The 22,834-nt window shown below is 39.8% G+C and overlaps 1 protein-coding gene across 1 annotated transcript in view; it reads left to right on the forward strand.

Annotated features, from left to right (window-relative positions):
- The first annotated feature begins 349 nt into the window (after positions 1–349).
- Positions 350–22,834, forward strand: part of LOC102860184 (cAMP-dependent protein kinase catalytic subunit beta-like) — a 176,056-nt gene continuing 153,571 nt past the window's right edge. Inside the window, exon 1 of the mRNA XM_006898372.1 lies at positions 350–656. Coding sequence (XP_006898434.1) covers positions 611–656 — 46 coding nt within the window. The 5' untranslated portion in view covers positions 350–610. The remainder of the gene's footprint in view (positions 657–22,834) is intronic.

Genomic DNA, 22,834 nt, shown 5'->3' on the forward strand with positions numbered 1-22,834 from the left:
TCTGAGGCCATCTGCTCCAGGGAAAGTGTGATGACCCGGTAGGACGACCAGCTTGCTATTCAAGGCTAATGGTTCCTATGTCACCTCTCACCATCTTGGGACTTGGTACCCAAGGGTCAGCCTGGATGTGACCACCATGCAAGGTTAGTCAGAGAATTTGTTCCAGCAACTAGCCCCCGGCGCACGCGAAAACGCAAACCAAGGTTGCCGCGCCGCCATACTCGTCTCGGGGTTTACGTCACTTCCGGCGCGCGCCTGCCCGAGGAGGGGGCGGGGCCGGGCCGAGCCATGGCTCGCGGCTGCCCGGGGACGCGCAAAGAGGGCGGGCGGGAAAAGGGGGAGTGTCTGGCCATCGCCGCCACCGCTACCGCCGCTAGGGCCATCACCGCTACCACTGCCGCTGCCGCCACCGCCGCACCGTGTGAGGAGTTTGCTGAAGCCTATTTCTCAGAATCGGCCCCCATCTTCCCGCCCGGATCCTGAACGCCAGCACCGGGAGCACTCGCCTCACCGGCGGGTGCTGAAGAAGGAGTTGCCTCTGCCTGTGGAGTGGCGGGGACGGCCTCAGCCCCCCTTCCTTTCCTGGCCCCTTCTTTCCATCTCCCCAGCCATGGGGAACGCGGCGACCGCCAAGAAAGGCAGCGAAGTGGAGAGCGGTGAGTCGAGGCCCCGGGGCTGGGTAGCAGCCGGGTTGGCCAGCGCACAGTGCAGCGCCCCCGCCCCCGGGTCGGAGCCCCCGAGTCCGCGGGGGCCAGGCCTAGCGACGATCGCCGGGGGCGTTCCACGGGCCTCGGGGCCAGCCCCCCTCTTTCCTCCCCCCTCCGCGCCTGCTCTAGGGTGAGGGCTGGGCTCAAGGGCGCTTGGAAAGAGGAAGGGAGAAGAGCAGCCCCACGATCCTCCTTTACACGTAGGGGTACAAATCCTGAATACTTTCTCAAATGTGGTCCGGGTAAAGTCCGTTGGCCATCCTCCCAGCCCTCGCGTTCCCCGCTGGACCGCCTCTTGGGGAGCCACAGGTAGTGAAGGGGGCCGAGTTGACTCTTTCCCTTCCATCCTCTCTGTCCAGCCTGATTTTTACCTCTTGGCGAGGAACTGCTAGTTTCGCGCATCAAGGATCAGGTGGACCCTGAGTGGACACTCAGGTCTTGGAGATTCCCGCATCTCTACAGGTTATGAATGGAAAACGTAGTACTCAACAGCAACATTATCCTTTGGGAGAAAAAGCAAGGCAGGTTTGGCTTTACGTGTAAAACTTGAAGACCACGCAGAGTGGAAGTGCTTCCAGAAAACTCATTGTACCTTCTGAGAGCTGAAAGTGTGGCCACTTCACATTTGACACAATTATCAGAGTTTAAGAGAAGCAAAAATGATTTCCGTGTGGTTGCAGCTAGAATTCAGAATGTTTGTAAAATTGGTTTGTCTTCATAAGATTCATCTTATATTTACTAATTCAAAATGACCAAATATCAAATGTTCTTAGTTATATCATCAGGAGTGAGTGACAGCCCAGCAGTTGGGGAAATGCTTGGTGATTTATTTAGGTTTCACTAAATGGTTTAATATTTCTCTATTTGTAGTATAAGAATTAGGCTTTTGTGCCATTGAGTCACCTGCGCATAGCTACCCTGTGTACAACAGCCCTAAACTGCTCTATCCTGTGTCAAATTCATTGTCTCTGACACACCTACCCCCTTTACCCCAGTCACTGAATCAATCTGTCTTATCAAGGGTCTTCCTCTCTTGTGTTTATCAATAAGCCAGAAATTATTTAGGAGAATTCAGTCATTCATTTTGTTTAACATGACTAGTGAAAACAGATTATACGACTCGTTTCACAGTGACATTTTGGTAGTAATCTTCAGAAAGCTCCGGAAAAGTTAGATGTCCTCTCATGCAAACTAATTTTAAAACCCAGTGTAGAAGTAGAGTTTACCTTTTTTCCCCCAATTGGATAAATGTAGTAACCAACTGTATAAAATAGATAAAGCACCAGAAGAAGTAACTTGTGCGTATTGAATTGTCATTTTCCTGTACAATTCTGTTAAAGATAAAGTACATGCTAATTGTGGTACAAAACCTAGATAATTGGTAATTGACTCTTATCAGTGATTTTCATTAGCTAGTGATAGCTTGAACAGTGTTTATATTTTTCATGGCATACTCTTCTGTGATATGTATCATTTCTTACTAAATTTTTCAAACCAGTAGGTACTGTTGAGTGGAGTATGAGTCATAACGACTAGTCCTAATTTAAAAGTTTAAGATAACCTTGGTGTGTTAACAATGAAATGATTGGAAACTTTGAATGTTTATCAATACATCTAATTATTCCTGTAATTATCTACTAAAGCCAATGCCATTGCCATTGTCTCCATTCTGATTCATAGCTTCCCTATAGGGCAAAGTCACTTTTGCCCCATAGTTTCCTTGGCTGTAAATCTTTACGAGGTCAGACAGCTGGAATAGCTGGTGAGTTCAAACTAGTGGATTCCCATTGCTAACTTTTTGGTTAGCAGCCATATAAACACTGAGCTACCAGGGCTCCTTTAATTATCCCCTAAGCTTAACTTTAACTGTATGTGACAGCCTAGTTCTTAAGTATGTTAGTCAGCTTTTTGTTTAAGTATATTTATAGAGATGGAAGGTCATTAGAGTAGTTTGAATAAATTATATGATGTGAAAAAAGCAAATGGTTATGTCTCTTAAGTAGAATTATTTGGAATACCATGTGTTGCTACATGCTGGTAACTTCATTTGTAACAGTGTTCTCAGACTTGTGTTGACATTTGGTAATGGGCAAGAAAATTATATTACTACATTTTAAAACTTAATGAAAGAACAAATTTTTCCATACATGTATCCATGTATATATAGTAGAGCCAGATTCCTGTATATAGTAGAGTAAATAAATGTTGTTGTGTACCCTTGAGTAGGACTTGACCACGAGCTGACCCTCTTTGGGGTTTCAGAAGCAGTTAATTGCACCCATGGGAGGAGATTGTCCATCTTTCTCCCTCAGAGCTGCCTGTGGATTCAGACCGCCTATCTTTGGGATTGCAGTACAGCTTCTTGCCACTGCCACTAGGCTATCAGTGCCTAAACACAGTTTTATTTTTCCTCTTGCTAGGAATAAACTTTTTTCCTCAACTTTTCTTTTGGATAAATATTTTTAAATTTTTTGAACAGATTATTACAGTTTAGTCACTTATGTGTAATCTATAATGTTAACTAAAAAGTTAATTTCTCTATCGAGCTCTACTAGATTAAAATTTAGCAGTTTTTAAAACTGAATTTTAATGAATATACTTGTGGCTTCAGAACACTTAAAAATTGGCTTTTATATCCATTGTGTTAGCCCCCATTGGAGGGGAGATGGTATAGTTTCCATGTACCTTAACTGCAGACACATGGTCTTTCAAATCATCAATAGTAGTGGGACCAATATGAGAGAGAGTATTTCACATTTTGGGGGGACTGTGAAGATACTGCGAGAGAGACAATGGTAGAGGGTGAAGAGACTGTGTGGCAAGGTGTAACCAGAGGATCCCTGGAGATGGAACCACAGTTAAAGGTTTTGCTTGCTGAATGATTGAAGGAAAAGCTGACTTGTAACTCCTCAGAGATAAAGTTTGCTGGATGATTGCGGAAAATAGAGATTTATTTGTACTGCCAAACTGAAACTACACTTTGACTTGTCGGAGAAATTGTCTGAACTAACTGAGGAATCGTATCTTGCTGGTTATTTGGCTTGGGACTTCTGCACTAAACCTGGACTTGCATTGCCTCCCCCACTCCCTAATCTAATTTCCTAATAAGTCCCACAACTGTGAGTAAAATCTGTAAGCAAATTGCAAAAAGTATTGCTCCCAGTGGTTGGTTGAAATAGGTACAGGGGCATGTGGTATATGGCATGTCTGACCATGTAGATATATGGTATTTCATATATAGCAGAACTAGAGAAAGTTTAGATCAGGGGCAATAAAGAATGGAAATTCTATTATATGGGGAATGGATTAAAATAATTTGAAATCTTCAATTTAGAATAATAAGATAAACAGATGCTGCTCTAGATGTACTCACCAAATTATGCCAAAACATCTGGAGGGCAGCCAACTGGCCAACTGACTGGAAGAGATCTATGTTTGGTCCCATTCCAAAGAAAGATGATCTGACAGAGTTCGAAAATTATCAAACAATATCATTAATATCACATGCAAGCAAGATTCTGTTGAAGATTACCCCAAAACAACTGGAACAGCACATCAACAGAAAACTGCCTAAAATGCAGGCTGATTTTAGAAGAGGCTGAAAGCAGAAAGTACCAGAGAAATGTCTATCTGTGTTTTATTGACTATGCAAAGGCATTTGACTGTGTATACTTCAACAAACTGTGGCTGACTCTGAGAAGAATGGGAATCCCAGAACACTTGATTATGCTTATGTAAAACTAATACTTAGACCAGAAGACATTCATCAGAACAGAACAAAGAAAAACTGCATGGTTCATAATTGGGGAGGGTTTATGCCAGGGATGTGTACTATCTTCATACCTCTTCAGTCTATATGCAGAACAGACTATCTGGCTCTGTAAGGAAGAATGTAACATCAGGATTGGAGGAAGACTCATCAATAATCTGTGTTATGCAGAGGACACAACCCTGTTTGCTAAAATTAAGGAGGACCTGAAACTCTTGCTGCAGAAGGTCAGGGACAGCAGCCTTCAATATGAATTGAGACTCAGTATCAAGAAAACAAAGATTCTCATCACTGGACCAATTGGCAGCATCATGATAGATGGTGAAGAGATGGAGATTGTTCACAGCTTTAGTTTGCTTGACTCCACAGTCAACACTCTTGGCACCAGCAGCCAGGAAATTTAAAGACATACTGCATTGGGAACACCTGCTGTCAAAGACCTCTCCAAAGTACTGAAGAGTCAATGTCAGTCTGGAAACTAAGGTGTGCCTGATCCAGGCCATGGTCTTTGCAGTCATTTGCTATGCATCAGAGAGCTGGACAATGACTAGGAATGATAAAAGGAAAATTGATGCCTTGGAGCTGTGATGTTGGAGAAGAATATTGAATATACCATGGACTGGTAGGAGAACAAACATGTTCTCCTAGAGAGGGTGAGACCAAGCTGCTCCTTGGAGACAAGGATTCTGAAGCTTCGTCTCACATACTTTGAGTATGTTGCAAGGAGGGACTAGTTTTTGGAGAGGGAAATCATGCTTGGGAGTGTGGAGGGACAGTGCAGGAGAGGAAGACCCTTGATGAGATTAATTGATTCAGTAACTGGGGTGATGGGGATAGGTGTGTCAGAGACAGTGAGATTGGCACAAGATAGAGCAGGGTTTACAGCTGTTGTACATATAGTTGCTATGACAGCATATAACAACATGACTCATTACATGAAACTATCATGTAGATAGAAGTACGGTATTTTTGTTCTAAATATAACACTACAGAATTCATAGAATAGTTCTCAAAATTTATAAAAATAAGTTGTAGAACAAGTGAAAAAAAAAGTACCATAAAGCTTTAATAAGCTGTGCTTAGAGAATGAATATACATAGCTCACATACTTTGGCCATTATTAGGAAAAAACAGTCCCTGGAGTAGGACAGTCATACTTGGTAGAGGATCAACAAAAGAAGACCCTTAATGATATAGATTGAATGATAGTGGCCTCAACATTGGGGTCAAGAATAGCAGGAATTCTAAGAATGGTGTAGGACCACTGTTGTACATAAGGTCGCCGTGCGTCAAAACCATTTGACTGATGCGGAACAACAGAAGACATATATTTTTAACTGATTATAATAATTTATGCTTAAAGAAAAATACATGAGTTTGTAAATTTAGGTAATATTTCTAGCAATTTAAAATTTTTAGGAATTTTAAATTATTTTTTAAAGCTTTTCTGTGAGTTTTTATCTCTTCATTCTCATGTCTTCCAAAAGAATGGTGAGAATTAACAAGTCTTTGTCTTGCCAGTAGTGAGTGAGATAAGTTATTATAACGCGAACAAGAAATTATTTCTACTGATAAGGAAGTATTGTTTACCTTAATTTATCTATTTTAAGGTTATGACTTATTCATCATTTAATTTATTATTATAATTTCTTGACTAATGGATGGAGGAGAGAAAAAAGCATTTCTGTAGCTCATGCTCTAGTGATTTGTTCTTGTTTTTGTTATGTGTCGTTCAGTTGACTAAGGTTCATAAAGACCCTATGAAAATAATGCATCTCAACCCTTCCCTATCCTGTGCCATCCTCCTATCTCTGATATACATGAACCCATTGTTACAGTCACTGTGTCCATCCATCTTGCTCAGGGTTTTCCTCTCTTAGGCTGACCCTCCACCTTTCCAAGTATGATATTTTCTTTTAAAAGACTGGCTTTTCCTAAAAACATGCCCAAAATAATGTGAGATGCAGCTTCACCATCCTTGCCTTGGTGGAGCACCCTAGTTGCACTTTATATGAGACATGTTTGTTTTTTTCTCAGTCCATGAGATATTCAGTAGTATTCTTTACCACCATAGTTCCTCCCCTCCCCCCCAGCACCACAATTTTAAAGCATTGTTTCTTCTGTCATTCATTGTCCAACTTTCAGATACATAGCCAGTTGTTGAAAAGACCATGACAAGAATCACCTTTACCTTCGTGTTTGTTGTCATTGTGTGCCATTGAATTGGAGTCCTTAAATCTAGTGATTTAAAAACAAAAGCACAATTATTAAAATAGTTTAGGAAATACAGTCTAGAGCCTCTTTTGGGGTAATAATTTGGTGTTTTATTCTTTTCTGTTGTAAAGTTTAGTCTGAGGAAGTCCTGAAGCACTATGGATTGAAGCACAACATCAAGAAAACAAAGATTCTCACCACTGGGCTGATTGGCAGCATCATGATAGACAGTGAAGAGATTCAGATTGTTAACTCTTAGCACCAGCAGCCAGGAATTAAAAAGATCAACTGCGCTGGTAAAGTCTGCTGCAAGGGACCTCTCCAGAGTATTGAAGAACAATGATGTCAGTCTGGAGACTAAAGTTTGCCAGATGCAGGCCATGCAGTGTGTCAGAAAGCTGGATAATGACTAGGGATGATAGAAGGAGAATTGATACCTTTGAGCTGTGTTGCTGGAAAAGAGTATTGAATACACAATGGACTGCAAGAAGAACCAATAGGTTCTGCTTGTATAGGGTTAAACCAAGCTGCTCCTTGGAGGCAAGGATTGAAGCTTTCTCTGACATCCTTTGGACATGTTGCAAGGAGGAACCAGTCCCTGGAGAGGGACATCATGCTTGGAAGGGTGGAGGGACAGTGTAAGAGAGGAAGAACTTCAGTGGTTGATTCAGTGACTGGGGTAATGGGGGTAGATGTGTACAGGATTCAGAGCCATTGTGTCACAAGCAGCTCGATGGCACATAACAACAACAATGTTTAGTAACGCAAGATTTAGTAAGTCTTTATAGCTATACTGATGACTTTCTCAGCTATATTTCAGACACTTTTAAAGGAAGAATTAGACTATTAATTGATATGATAGTTTGATGGAAATTATACTTTAAAAAATGCAAGGGAACTCAAGTGGTATATCTCATAATGAATTTGCTGCTAATCTAAGCCGGGTTCTGATTAGGCAGTACATGGGTATTCTCTTCCCATTGTGATTTACTGACTCTGAAACCTGATGGTAGATCAGATTAAAAATTCTTAATATTGGGAAATTCAAATTCCTTATCTTTGAATTCATATCTTCAGATATTATGTTTCTCTGACTTGCTGTATCAACATAAAAAAACCCCAAGGGTTTATGGCCATGATTTTAAGTTGAATCCTTTTTTTTGGCCTACTATTCTTGTTATCAGGAAGATGGAAATTGTCATCACTGGGCCAATAGGCAACATTGTGATAGATGGAAAAATGATTGAAGTTGTCAGCAATTCTGTCTTGCTTGGAAACCCAATCAAGATCCTTGACACCACCAGTCAGGAAATCAAAAGATGTATTTCATTGGATGAATCTACTGTCAAGGACCTCTCTAAGGCATTAAGGAGCAGTGATATCAGTTAAAAACCAAGGTGCACCTGATCTAAGCCATGGCCTTTCTAGCCATCTACTGTGCATCTGAGAGCTGGACAGTGACTAAGGATGATAGAAGAAGGATTGATACCTTTGAGTTGTAGTGTTGAAGAAAAATACTGAATATGCTGTGGACTGCCAAAAGAACAAAAAACCCCATATCTAGGATAAAGTTCAGCCAGGGTACTTGTGAGGCAGGGATGGAGAAGCTTTGCCTCACATATTTTATATGACGTTAGGAGGGACTAATCCTTGGAAAAAGGATATCCTACTTGGAAAGGTGGAGGGTCAGTTAAAGAGAGGAAGACCTTCAGTAAGATGGATTGACACAGAACTGTAACAATGGGCTCAAGTATATCAGACATCATGAAGAAGGAACAGGATATGGCAAGAAGCACATCCATTGTTCTGAGGGTTGCTGTGAGTCATTGTCTACTTGACAGCATCTAACAGCAACAACAGCATTCTTATTGTAATGAGCTCTGGTGGTCTAATGGTAAGGAATTGTGTTGCCAGTCTAAAGGAATACAGCTGTAATCTGCCAGTTGCTCCACAGTAGAAAGATGGGCATTCTCTTCCCATGTGTCTCTGAAAATCTGCTGGAGGGTCAGCTGTGAGTCAGTTTGACTAACAGCAGCAATAACAACGTTGTTATTATGTTAACTTATTAGTCACTTCTGAGAATTAACTTTTTAAATAATGTAGCTGTTGAGCCTAGTCTTTCAGTCCATGATGAATCTCTGTTTTCTTTGAACTATGAAAATACTGTTTTATGTTCTAACTGTTGTGGCTTAAGCACAGTAGAGGTTATAAGAACGCTGCAGGATTTGGAATGATTTCAATGTGTTGTGTGCAGGATTATTTTGAGTTTGAGTACACTGGAAGGCACTTACAACACTGACAACTTAGTATTGTGACTATTCAGTTTCTGTGTCGTATTCTTGTTAAATAGATGGCCATGTAATATCAGCAGATCATTGTGGTGTGTAAATTACAAACTTGAGAAAACATGCTTGTACACATCTTATGTAGCTTCTTTTGTAGATGCCAACTCTGCTTCTAACGTGGCTCTTCCAATCCTAGCTTAGCTCCCTAGTTGGAATATTAAGACATGACTGGTTAAATTTTAATAGAAGATGAGTGTCATTTTAGATTGTAGTCTTTAGGTCGCTAAGTAATAGTTTAACATGTTTATGACTCAGAACATTAATTTATGTATCATTCATTCCTTTTGTAATTATCAATTTATATTTTTTTGAGTACCTGTTTTATTGCAGGCACATTGTCCTAGTCCATAGATAAAAAGCAAAACAAAACAAAAAACTTACTCTCTACTCTTTAACTGGGGAGATAGAGACATTCAGACATGATAAAGTGTACAATGAATGATAAAGAGGTTCTTAAGTGTGAAGTTAGGGGGGAAATAGAATTTTTATGTGGGTAATACAGACTTTCCAAAGTTACTTTGATAAATAGTGTGAAACGGAAGTAAAAACTTAGAATCAATTTTGGAGTTTTAACATGTGTAATTGTAGTATTTATACAATTATATATATTGCTTGTCTAGCCATTTTCTTCACAGTGTTGTATGAGAGGACAGGGACATTATCAGCCATGCTTACTATTTTTATCCCTAGAATTTCACACAGTTCTTGGCTTATAGTGGAAGCTAAAACAATGAATAGTTAAATGGATAAATAAATGGAGCTTTATTTTGGAAGTATATCCTCTGCCATTGTCTTACACTGGATTTTCTACAGGTACAATGACAATTGAAGCTTATATGCAAATGCATATACTAAATAATCCAAACCATTACTGTCTAATCAATTCCAACTACAGGCAGTACTCCGATGAATTCTGGAGACTGTAAATTTTTAGGGAAGGAAACTGCCTCTTTTTTTCTTCTGCTTCTCTTTTTCTTGTGGAACATGTGGTGACTTAATTGTTAGAGTCAAAGTTTAACATAATGTGCTATCTATATTAACAGAGCTTATCTATCTGTCATCTATCTATCTATCTATCTTCTATCCACACAGAGATTAATTTTAAGGAAATGACGAATACAGTTGTGGAAGCTGGTAAGTTCACAATCCAGAAGTCAGGCTTCAGGATAGAGGCTTCTCTCTCTCTTTTTTATTTTAAAAATAAGGGATTTCTTTTTTTTTTAATTTAATAAATGTTTACAGATGCCTCCTGCCTTGTTTCTCTTTTGTAGGAATGCTTTGCTTATTCAGGGCTGGAGGCTTTTCTTAAGTCATGTGCTAGCAAACCCAATGTTGGTAGGTCAAGTACCAGGCAGAAGATGACAACTAGGAGATAAGCTGAAGTGAATATGAATTTTGCCAGAACATCCATATTTGTTACATGGAATGACATCCACAAAGAAAATAGCTTTCAACTATTTGGCTGCTTATTTCAGACCACACAGTGGAGAATAATCATATTATGTTGCATTATAGAATCACAATATCTGCCAAACTGCTGAAAATTACGTCTCATTGCTCTGAAATCAGAACTAATTTCTGAAATAAAAGGCCTTATAAAACCCTGCAAGTAACAGCAGAACGTTTTTGGATGGAGTGTTGAATGATGAGCCCCTCAGGATGAAAGGTACAAAAAATATGACTGGGGAAAAGCTACTTAGAGTGCTTTATTGACATGGTTGGAAACAGCTTTTATTCATTAGAAAAACCTTCATTTGCTTATGTGACAAAACTTAAAAGTTAGGAGAAGCAGCTGTAAACATCCACTAATAATTGGAATGTGGGTTGCACAAAGTATGTTTCTAGGAAAAAAGAAAGTTGTAAAAAAATGAAATGGAATGAATTAAAGATTGTCATCATTGTTATTCAGAAGTAAAAATCTCATTACCATAAGTCAGAACCGATCCATAGCTGACCCTCCTGTGGGATTCGAAGGCTATAAATCACAAGGGAGATTGCCCATCTTTCTCTTTTGGAGCTGCTGGTGGATTTGAACTACCAGAGAGCTGTTGAGTTAGCATCACCACAACCTCTGGTCTTGCTGCCTAGGCATTAATGAGTTAAAATGAAATACTGTTGCCTATTTTGATTCAGGCAACCATATGATCTAGTATAGCAGAAATGACAAAGAGATATGCGGTTGCATTTATCATAAAAAAAGAGCATTTCAAGATGTCTCTTTAAGATACAGTGCTGTTAGTGATAGACTAATCACTGTAAAAAGACCTGTTAATGCAACTGTTATTTAAATTTATGCACCGACCACTAAAACAAGAGATATTTCTATCTTGCTAAAAAAGATATTGAGGATTTCTACCAACTTATGCAGTCTGAGATTGAATGAGCATGCAATAAGACGTACTAATAATATTCGGTGAATGGTATATACAAGTTGGAAACAAAAAATGATTGGTAGCTGAAAAAGAGGAGCTTGGTAATATATGAGGGAGGAGAATGCATGTTGGAATTTTGTACAGTGATTTATTCATTGCAAATATCTGTATAGAGTTTATCTTTCAATATGGCTTTTCTAGCATTGACTGATTATGTAGATGGGCAGGACTATGCAAATGGTGGATGATGGCCTATCCACAAGGGAATTTGCTGTCTGCCGTTCCACAAATGGATTGGCCAGTCCACAGCAATCTATAAGGGGATTCACTAGTCTCACCAATAAATTGAAGAGCTCTAGCTACAGAAATAGATCTTCCTTCCCCTGTGAGTAGTGAAGAGGAAAGAGACCTCCCCTAGTCAAGTGAAATGTAGGACACATTTCAAGATAGCAGCAGCAGCTTGGTCGAACTGTAGACATGATGTGAGATGGGATGAGACCTTGAGGGGAGGAGGTCAAGGGAAAAGGCTATATGTTGGCAGGACTAAAAACATTGTGGGACAGTTGAATGGAGACCCAATATTGGCAGGACTGAGAACTCTTTTTAGACAATTAGGTAAAAAGCCAGCATTGGCAGGATTGAGGACTTTGTTGGATATTTAAGAGGTAAGAGCCAGTATTGGCAGTTCTAAGAACTTTGTTGGAAATGGAAGATAAAAGAGTCATTGTTGGCAGAACTGGAACTTGGAAACAGTTAGACCTGTGAGGCTGGAGGCTGAGGTTCCTGAGTGCCATTTTGGGAGCTGACTCTATTCTGTATTTAACCTTGATTGTAACCTTTTAACTTCCCCAGTATGGTTCTGTGTGGTCTGTGAGCTATCACTTTGGATTTTGGACCCAGCAAAGCAGTAAGATTATGTTGAGATGAGTAGAAAATTGTATGGGAGTGTGGGGACATGTCTGACCTCATGGGAATTGGTTTTGTGTTATTGATGCTATGGGCAGGGTCAGTTCCCCTTTGTGAAGCTGATAAAGGTCTGACTTGGCTGTCCCCACATGGCCCTTGCTCTTTTTAGAACCAAAAAAAAAGGCAACTGTACAAATGGACCTCACTTAATAGAATACACAGGAATCAAATTGACTACACTGTTGGAAAAGATCAAAACCAACAGTCAGAATAGCACCTGGGGCTTCTTAAAGAACAGTGTGCCAGATATTCATATGCCAAGTTCGGATGGAAGCTGAAGAACAGAAAAAAAAAAATCCTTGAAAAAGAAAACAGGTTTTTTTATTTGTTTATCCCGCCTGAATAAAAAAACTGTCTCAAGAATAGATTTGATACCTACCTGGCAGGAGAGATGATTGTGAAGGTGATTTGTCCAAGGCGAAGCTTATCCACTTCACTCTGGATGTTCTGACCCCTGTGCTTTCTCCAAATGTGGGAAACTCAACTGCATAATTTGTGGTAGTGGGGGACTATATTCACTCACACTAAAAGATTTGAACAGAAAATTTCAAGGGGCACCTCAGAAAACAAAGTAGAGTATTGTAATGAATTTCTCAAGCTGAAAGAACTGAAAAGCAAATACAAGCCTTGAGTTGCAATACTGAGAGAGTCTGTGGTTATGATCTGGTATGATCAAGGAAGCATTGAAAGAAGATGGAGAGAATACAGAGTCACTGTGCAGAGCAAGGGTGGAGGACAGCGGAAGGCCCGCTGTGAGGTGGGTTGATTCAGTGACTGGGGTAATCGGGATGGGAGTGTCAGAGACAGTGCGATTGGCACAGGACAGAGCAGAGTTTAGGGCTGTTGTACATAGGGTCGCTATGAGTCGCAAGCGACTTGACAGCACATAACAAGAACATACATTAGGGTTGTATCCTTTCTCCATACCTATTTAATCAGTATGTTAAGATTATTACAGAAGTGGAATACTATGAAGAAGAATGTGGTATTAGGATTGATGGAATATACATTAATAACCTTCATTATGCAGATGACACAGCCTTGTTTGCTGAAAGTGAGGAGGACTTGAAACATTGCTGTAGAAGGTCATAGACTGCATCCTTCAATATGAATTGTGTTTCAACATTAAAAAAATAAAAATCCTAGCCACTGGATAAATAGGCAACATCCTGATAGATGGAGAAAAGATTGAAACTGTCCATGACTTAACCTTATTTGGGTCTACAATCAGTATACTTAATACTAGCAATTGTGAGATCAGTAGATGTGTGGCACTGGGAAAACCTGTAGTCAGGGACCTCTCCAAATTACAGAGTTGAGGAGCAGTGTTGTCAGTTTGAGGACTAAGGTATGCCTGATATGTCCCATAGTCTTTTCAGTCACTTGCTGTGCCTCTGAGAGCTACACAGTGACTAAGGATAACAGAAGAAGAATTAGTTCTTTGAACTGTGGTGTTGTAGAAGAATGCTGACTAGCTCATGGACTGCCAAAAGCAAACAGATTCATCTTGGAGAAGTTACAGCCAGCATGTTCCTTGGAGGCAAAGATGATGAAGCTTTATGTCACATACTTTGAACATGTTGCTAGGAGAGGGACATCATGCTTGGAAAGGTGGAGGGACAATGAAGGAAAGTAAAACCCTCAACCATCTGAATTGATAGAGTGACCACAGCAATGGATTTGAGGGTGACTAAGATTGTGAGAATGGCAGGTATTGTGAGGATGGCATAGGATAAAACAGAATTCCGATTTGTTTCTCAAAGTGTTGTGCTCTACTCATCAGCACCTAGCAACAATAACAACTGTACCAAAAAGAATTGACCGACACTGAAATATTTCAGGAGGTACCATATGACCAAGAATCAATGGTACTGAAGGAAGATGTTCAAGCTGCACTGAAGGCATTGACAAAAAAATAAATAAGGCTCCAGGGATCGATGTGATACCAACTGAAATGGTTCAACTGACAGATGCAGCCTTAGCATAGCAGTCTATGCTAGGAAATTTGGAGGTCAGCTGTCTGGCTAACTGACTGGACAAGATGGAAGAGATTGATATTTGTTTCCATTCCTAAGAAAAGTGATCCAACAGAATGTGGAAATTATTGAACAGTATCATATTTCTACCGGGCCTAGTGGCAAGAAGCTGCACTGCAATTCCACAGGCATGTGGTTCAAATCCACCAGCTGCTCCACTGGAGAAGGATGGGCAGTCTCCTCCCTGTGATAAAACTGCCTTTTAAAACCTGCTGGTGGGTCAGCTGTGGGTCAGTTCAGACTTGACACAACAACAACAAGCAAAATATTGCCCAAAGTCATAAAAAAAAGGCTTGAGAAATATACAGAGAACTTACAGAAATTCAACCTGAGTTTAGAAGAGACTGTGGCACCAGGGATATAATTTCTGATGTTGGGTAGATAGATCCTAGCTGAAAGCAGAAAATAAAAGAATATCATGCTATATTGACTGTGTAAGGGCATTTGACAGTGTAGATCATAAATGATGGCTAAAATTGGGAAAAATGGTAATTCCAGAACCCTTAATTGTTTATGGCCAAAAAACTGTTATGCAAACAGAGTAAGGGAACACTAGATGATTTAAAATTAACAAAGGTTTATGTCAGGGGTATATCCTTTCCATACCTTATTGAGTGAGCAAATTAATAAATGGACTGTGAAAAAGAATGTCAACAACTTGTGTTATGCAGATGACAACCTTGCTTGCTGAAAATGAGGAGGACTTGAACTACTTGTGTAGAAGATCAAAGACTACAGTTTTCAATATGGATTACATCTCAATATCAAGAAAACAAAAATCCTCTTCACTGGATCAACAGGCAAAATAGATGGATAAAAGATTGAAATTATCAAAAGTTTCATCTTGGATCCTCAATCAACACCCTTGGTACTAGTAGTAAGGAGATCAGGAGATGTATTGAGAAAGTCTGCAGTAAGTGACCTCTCTGAATTACTGAGGAGCAGTGGTGTCAGTTTCAAGACAAAGGTGCACCTGATTCAAGCTATGGTCTTTTGAATCACTTGCAGTGCATGTGAGAGTTGAACAATGAATAAGGATAACAGAAGAATTGATGCCTATGAGTTATGGTGTTGGAAGAGAGCACTGACCATCCCATGGATTTCCAAAGGTACAAAGAGGTGGCTTGGAAAAAGTACAACCAGAGTGTGCCTTGGAGGCAAGTATGACAAAGTGTCATCTCACATACTTTGGTCATGTTGCCAGGAGGGACTTTTCCTTGGAGAAGAACATCATGCTTGGAAAGATGGAGGGTCTGTGAAAGTAAGGAAGACCTTCAGTCAGATGGATTGGCACATTGACTACAGCAGTGGGCTTAAATATGACAGGAATTGTGAGGATGGCACAGGATAGGACAAGACTCATATCTGTTGTTCATAGGGTCATTATGACTTGTACTCGACTTGATGACAGATTTTAATCAGCCAATCAGTTATCAGAGTCAATTTGAATTATGATGGTCCCATGTCAGAGTAGAGCTGTCCTTCACAGGCTTTTCAGTGGCTGCTTTTTGGAAACGAACAGGGAGGGAGACTTTTGAGGAGCCAGTGGGTGAACTAAAAATGTCAACCTTTTCTGTTATCAGCTGAGCTTATTATTGTTGTTGTTAGATGCCATCAAGATGAGCATGACTCATAGTGAACCTGTGAACAAAAGATCTGAATCTTGTTCTGTCGTGCACCATTACACTTCCTTATACACAAGAGCCCATTGCAGCAGTCACTGTGTCAGTCCACCTGGTTGAGGGTCTTCCTCTCCTTGCTGACCCTCCACCCTTCCTAACATAATGTCTTTCTGTAAGGGATAGCACCTTCTAGCAACATGTCCAAAGTATGTGAGGCAAAGCTTCATCATTCTTGCCTCCAAAGAGCACTGAGCTGTTTTCTGTTTATACCGCTCAGTCTTGTAATTGATTACCCTTTTAATTTTCTAATTTCACTGTAAGAAAGTTCAGATGTGTTTTATATTTTTCTCTTTTATCATTCTTTTCCATCATATTTATAGTATTTCTAGGGCCTTACAGGGTTGAGATCTGTTGCTCATAGGGTTCCTATAGATTGTACTTGACTCAGTGGCACCTAAGAACAACAACAGAGTATTGTACTGCTAACCAAAGGCCAGAATGCTGCAGAAGATCTGCATTTCAAATCCATTTGTGGCTCTACAGGAGGAATAAGGGCAGACTCCTTAGAACAATGAATTTGAGTTCTGGATATATAATAAAAATCTGTTCTAATTATGGCATATTGAAGGCTTCTCATAGTTATTTTCTTCTCATCATTCTTCATAATGTTCTTAAAGGCATGATAAGATCCTGTTATTAATATGAGTTTAATGGTATGATTGCTAACTTTAAAATAAAGTGTTCAAAAAGTATAACAGAAATATGAAATGACTCAATGTACTAATATAAATTATCATTTTATAAGTTAAACAACATAGATCAGTATGCTGTGGAACAAATGAGTAGGTAACATTATTTTGTCTGCTTTTTCCTATTTGTGTTTATATAAATTATTATGTCTAAGGCCCTCTATGAGGTGGATTGATTCAGTGACTGGGATAATCTGGATGGGTGTATGGAAGACGGTGTAATTGGCACAGGACAGAGCATAGTTTAGGGCTGTTGTACATAGGGTCGCTATGAGTCACAAGAGACTCGATGGCACATAACAACATATCTTCTATCAGCATGGAGTTTTGGAAATGGATTGTATCTGATCCTACTTTCTATTATTGTATTTAATAGAAATATTTGAAAAGAATTTAATCCAGGGTACAAAAAAATACCATAATTTCTAGCTTCTTGATCATGTTTTATATAAAAGTATATGCAAGTTCAAGCTGCAGCTGAGGAAGATTAAACTGAATCCACAGGAGCCCAAATATTACTTTAATTTCATACCACCTGAATTTCAGAATCATCTCAGGAACAGGTTTGAGGCCTTGAACACTAATGAGCGAAGACCAGATGAGTTGTGGGAGGATGTTAAATGTATCATCCAGGAAGAGTGCAGACAGTCATTACAAAGACAGAAGAGGAAGAAAAGACCAAAATGGATGTCAGAAGAAACTCTGAAGATTGCACTGGAACGTAGAGAAGCCAAAGCACAAGGAAGAATCCAAGACACTAAAGAGCTGAACAGAAGATTCCAAAAGGCAGCACGGAATGACAAAGCAAAATATTACAATGAAATGTGCGAGGAGCTAGAGTCGGAAAATCAAAAGGGCCGAATTCGTTCAGCATTTCTTAAACTCAAGGAACAATGACTAGGGAGGATAGAAGGAGAATTGATGCCTTTGAGCTGTGGTGCTGGAGAAGAGTATTGAATGTACCATGGACTGTCAAGAAAACAAACAGATTCATCCTAGAGAGGGTTAAACCAGGCTGCTCCTTGGAGGCAAGGATTCTGGGGCTTCGTCTGACGTACTTTGGACATGTAAGGAGAGACAGGTCTTTAGAGAGGGACATCATGCTGGGCAAAGTGGAGGGACAGCGCAGGAGGGGAAGACCCTCTATGAGGTGGGTTGATTCAGTGACTGGGGTAATCGGGATGGGTGTGTCAGAGGCAATGAGATTGGCACAGGATAGAGCACGGTTTAGGCTGTTGTACATAGGGTCGCTATGAGTTGCAAACGACTCGACAGCACATAACAACAACAACAACATACTTTAATGTTTGCACCTATACTTTTTTTATCAGACCATTACACATAATACCTCTTTTTCTTTCTGCCTACTTAATCCTCCATCACATGTTTTCATTCCAGTTTAACCATGGCTGTTTTGTGTGTCCGTCCCCCCCCCCCAATCATTATGTCTCAAGGAAGGCATTTCCTGATCTTCTGAATTAAATTTAAGGTGTCATATATGTTTTTCTCAATTCTTTTGCTGCCATCTTAGATCATTGTCCAGCTTTCTGATGCATACCAAATAATTGAAAAGACCATGGCCTGGATCAGGCACACCATAGTCCCCAGACTGACATCATTATTTTTTAACACTTTGGAGAAGTCCCTGACAAAAGACTTCACTAGTATAATTCATCTTTTGATTTCCTGATTGCTAATGCCGAGAGTATTGATAGTGAAACAAAGCAAGCAGAAATTGTCAACAATCTCTTCTCTGTCTATAATGGTGCTGCCAGTTGGCCCAGTGGCAAGAATCTTTGTTATTTTGAGCTTCAATCCATATTGAAGGCTGCAGTCCATGATCTTCTACAGCAAACACCTCTGGTCCTCTTCAGTTTCAGCAAGCAAGGTTATGTAATCTGCATAATGCAGGTTGTTGTTGAGTCTTCCTCTAATCCGGATGCCACATTCCTCTTCATGGAATCCAGCCTCTCGGATGATCTGTTCTGCATATAGATTGAAAAGGTATGGAGATAGGATGCACTCCAGGTATACACTTTCCCTGATTTTGCGTCATGCAATGTTTCCTTGCTCTGTTCTGAGGACTGCTTCCTGGTCCAAGTGTAGGTTTTGCATGATCACAATCAAGTGTTCTGGGATTCCCATTTTTCTGGAAGTTAGCTACAATTTGTTGTGATCTGTACCGTCAAATGCCTTTGCATCGTCACTGAAGCACAGATAGGCATTCCTCTGGTACTCTTTGCTTTCAGCTAAGATACATCTGACATTGGCAATAATGTCTGTAGTGTCATGACCAGCTTGTATTTCTGGTAGTTCTTTGTTGATGAGCTATTCCAGTTATTTTTGAATAATCTTCATCAGGATTTTGCTTGCATGTGGCTTGTGGTGCTGGAGTAGAGTATTGAACGTAACTCTGTACTGCTAAGAGTGCAAACAAGTCTCTATTGGAGAGGATAAAACTAAGTTCTCCTTGGAGGCAAGTATTTTGAAGCTTCATAGCATGTACTTTGGTCATGTGGCCAGGAGGGACCAGTCCTTGGAGAAGCACAGGACAAGGAAGATCCTGAATGAAATGGATTGACATGGTAACTGAGGTAATGGTGTTAGATATGTTGGAGTCAGTGACTGGTTCAGGAAAAGGCAAGATTCAGACCTATTGTACATAAGGTCACTATGATTCATAGATGACTCAATGGTACTTAACAACAACCTGTATTTTTTTTAAAAAAGCGAACTGGGGAGGGGTAGGAAAAGTGTGCAATAATGGATATCCAAGTTTCCTGTAAACTTTCATTAAAATCACAATTTAAAAATTATATAAAAACAACTGCAACTACTATTATAAAAGAAAACATATATATAAAAAAATATTTAAAAAAATATGAAAAACCCCTAACCACATGTATATAGTCTTCCCCCACTCCTTTTTTATACTGGTTTATTTACAGAGTTTGAATAAATTGTTTTTCACACTGGATATTTTCCATTTCCTTCACCCCTTCATCAGTTTGTGCAACCCTATGATTACCCCCCATCCTCACCCCTTTGCTTCTGTCCCCCCCGTCCCCCCCGTCCTCCCCCCCGCCTTGGATCCTCAGACTTTTTTGGAATAATGGTTTTATATAGTATTTTTCCTTGTGGGTCTGAGTTAGTTCACTCAGCATAATGCTCTCCAGTCCTTCCCGAGTTAGGTAGTAATTTTCAGAATCATTCTTTCTGTGTTCTACGTAGTATTCCATTGTGTGAATATACAATAATTTCTCAATCTATTCATTTGTGGTTAGACATCTGGGCTGTTTCCATATTCTTACAATGGTGAATAACACTGCTGTGGTATACTTGTACTGGTGTACAAGTCTCTGTTCCTCAGTTCTTGTTTCTTGGGGTATATTCCAAGTAGTGGGATAGCTGAATCATAAGGAATTTCAGTAGCCAGCTTTTTGAGGAAGTGCCAAACTGCCTTCCAGAGTGGTTATACCATTTTACAATCCCACCAATAACGTATAAGAGTTCCTATCTCGCCACATCCTCTCCAACATTTATTATTTGCTCTCCTGAAAAACTTTGCCACTGTTACTAGAGTGAGATGGTATCTCCTTGTGGCTTTGATTTGCATCTCTCTAATTGCCAGTGATTTTGAGCATTTCTTCGTGTGCCTGTTGGCTATTCTAATATATCCTTCTGAAAATTCTTTCCATGTCTTTTTTGCCATCCTGTAATTGGGTTATCAGTTGTATATAGTCTTTTCTACTTACCTATAAAGTTTGGCTCTACAATCCACATTATTGGTACCAGCAGCCAGGGAATTACATGATGCATTGCATTGGGAAAGTCTACTGTCAGAGACCTCTCCAAAGTACTGAAGAGCAGTGCTGTCAGTCTGGAGACTAAGGTGTGCCTGATACAGGCCATGGTCTTCCCAATTACTTGCTGTGCATCGGAGCACTGGACAGTGACTAGGGATAATAAAAGGAGAGTTGATGTCTTTGAGCTTTAGTGCTGGAGAAGAGTGTTGAATATTCCATGGATTGTTAGGAGAACAAACAAGTTTGTCCTGGAGAGGGTGAAGCCATGCTGCTCCTTGGAGGCAAGGATTCTGAAGCTCTGTCTGACATACTTTCGACATGTTGCAAGGAGGGATCAGTCCTTCGAGAGAGACATTATGTTTGGGAGGGTGGAGGAACAGTGCAGGAGAGGAAGACCCTTGATGAGATGGATCGATTCAGTGACTGGAGTAATGAGACTAGGCATGTCAGAGACAATGAAATTGGCAAAGGATAGAGCACGGTTTAGGGCTGTTGTACACAGGGTGGCCTTGAGTTGCAGGTGACTCAATGACACATAACAGCAGCAGCGTCAAGTCTGGTTTTACTCACATATAGTGCAGTACTAGGAATTTAGAGAGTACTTGAAGAATAAATACATTCTGAAATAATTAAGGAATAAATGAACATTTTTCTCTACAGTTTCTTGTAGTGAAAAAAAGTAGATTGAAATGTTTTTCAGAAAAATGTTTACATATAGACATAACAACTTGTCATACTGTTAGATGCCATCATGTTGGTACCAACTTACAGCAGGCTTTTGTAAAACAGAACAAAAGAATGTTTAGTCCTACACCTTCTTCTCAGTTGATGCTGTGCCTGAGCAACGCTCTGCTACTCAGTCTCATCTCTTTTGTTGCAGACCTTTTTCTTTATTCACCATCATGTCCTCCAGAACTGGTCCCTCTTGATAACATGCCTTAAATATGTGAAAGGAAGTCTCACTATCCTTGGTATTAAGGAACATTCTGACTACACTTCATCCAAGACAGATTTGTTTCTTCTTTTGCCAGTCTAGGGTTTATTTAGTATTTTTCACCACAATTTCCAAACTTAGACATATCTATAGGAACACTGAACAAAGATCTTCATCTGACCCTCAAGAATTATGTGCCTAGTAATGCTTCAACTTTTGTTTTTTATTTCTTTCTAATATAAAATTATTAAGAAAGCCATGCAAGTGCTTATAATTGATAGCATTAGTGTCTAGAGATCATTATGACTGTGTACTTCCACTTCAGGCCAAGACTTACTTGTTACATTAGAAGTTGACTTTTAATTAGAAAATAGAATTTGAAGTGAGTCTTGTAAGCTTGACTCAAAGACACAGATCAAATAGAGATTTTTGTTTGTTTTACAGAATTCAGAGTGTAGTGGTGCAGCAGTGATATCCATTGGTGACATTGCCATCAAGAGGCACCTGTCTGGTTCACAATAGACGATGCCTAAGTGGATTGCTTCTCAGTGGTGTCTTTGCAGCCTTGATGCCTGCTCTAATCTGATTTTCTAGTATTTACACCTGTTCTATAATATGCTTATCTAATAAATTCTTTCCACTTAAATGAACTAGCATCAGTGTTTCTTTTATTGCTTGCAGCTCACAATTCAGACTACTTGTAAGTACACACAGACACACACACGCATCCACAAACATACGAAACCAAAAATCCCCAAGCAGTTGCCATCATGTCCACTCTGACTCATAGCAACCATATGTATTAAAGTAGAATTATAGTCCATATATTTTCAAGATCAGATTTTTTTGAAGGAGATCACAGAACTTCTCCAGAGATGTCCTGGAGTATAATAAAATCTCCATCTGTTTTATTTACAGCTCAGACATTAACTGTTTGTATCACCCAGGAAATGCCAGAGATCCTAAAGGGAAACTTAATTCTAATAATGCCTTTCTCAAAAAAGGAACTAATTGTATATTTGTATTCCTGTTTGGTACATAGTTAAATTCTAAGGTATAGAAATCAAGGAACCTAAGACAGATTGACAGTTCAAATGAATGTTTTGAAAATTGGTACTCCAAATTCCTTAAAAAAGGAGGTTGAATAAGGGTTCCAGTCTCTCCACAACCTCACCAGCATTTGTTGTTTGCTGTTCTGTTAAATTTTGCTAGTCTTACTGGGGTGAGATGATATCTCATGGTTATCTTGATTTGCATCTCTCTCAGAGCTGGGGATTTTGAACATTTCTTCATGTGCTTGTTGGCCATCTGAAT

Source organism: Elephantulus edwardii, unplaced genomic scaffold (genome assembly GCF_000299155.1).
Source record: "Elephantulus edwardii isolate Elephantulus edwardi_28Jun2011 unplaced genomic scaffold, EleEdw1.0 scaffold00227, whole genome shotgun sequence".
NCBI lineage: Eukaryota > Metazoa > Chordata > Mammalia > Macroscelidea > Macroscelididae > Elephantulus > Elephantulus edwardii.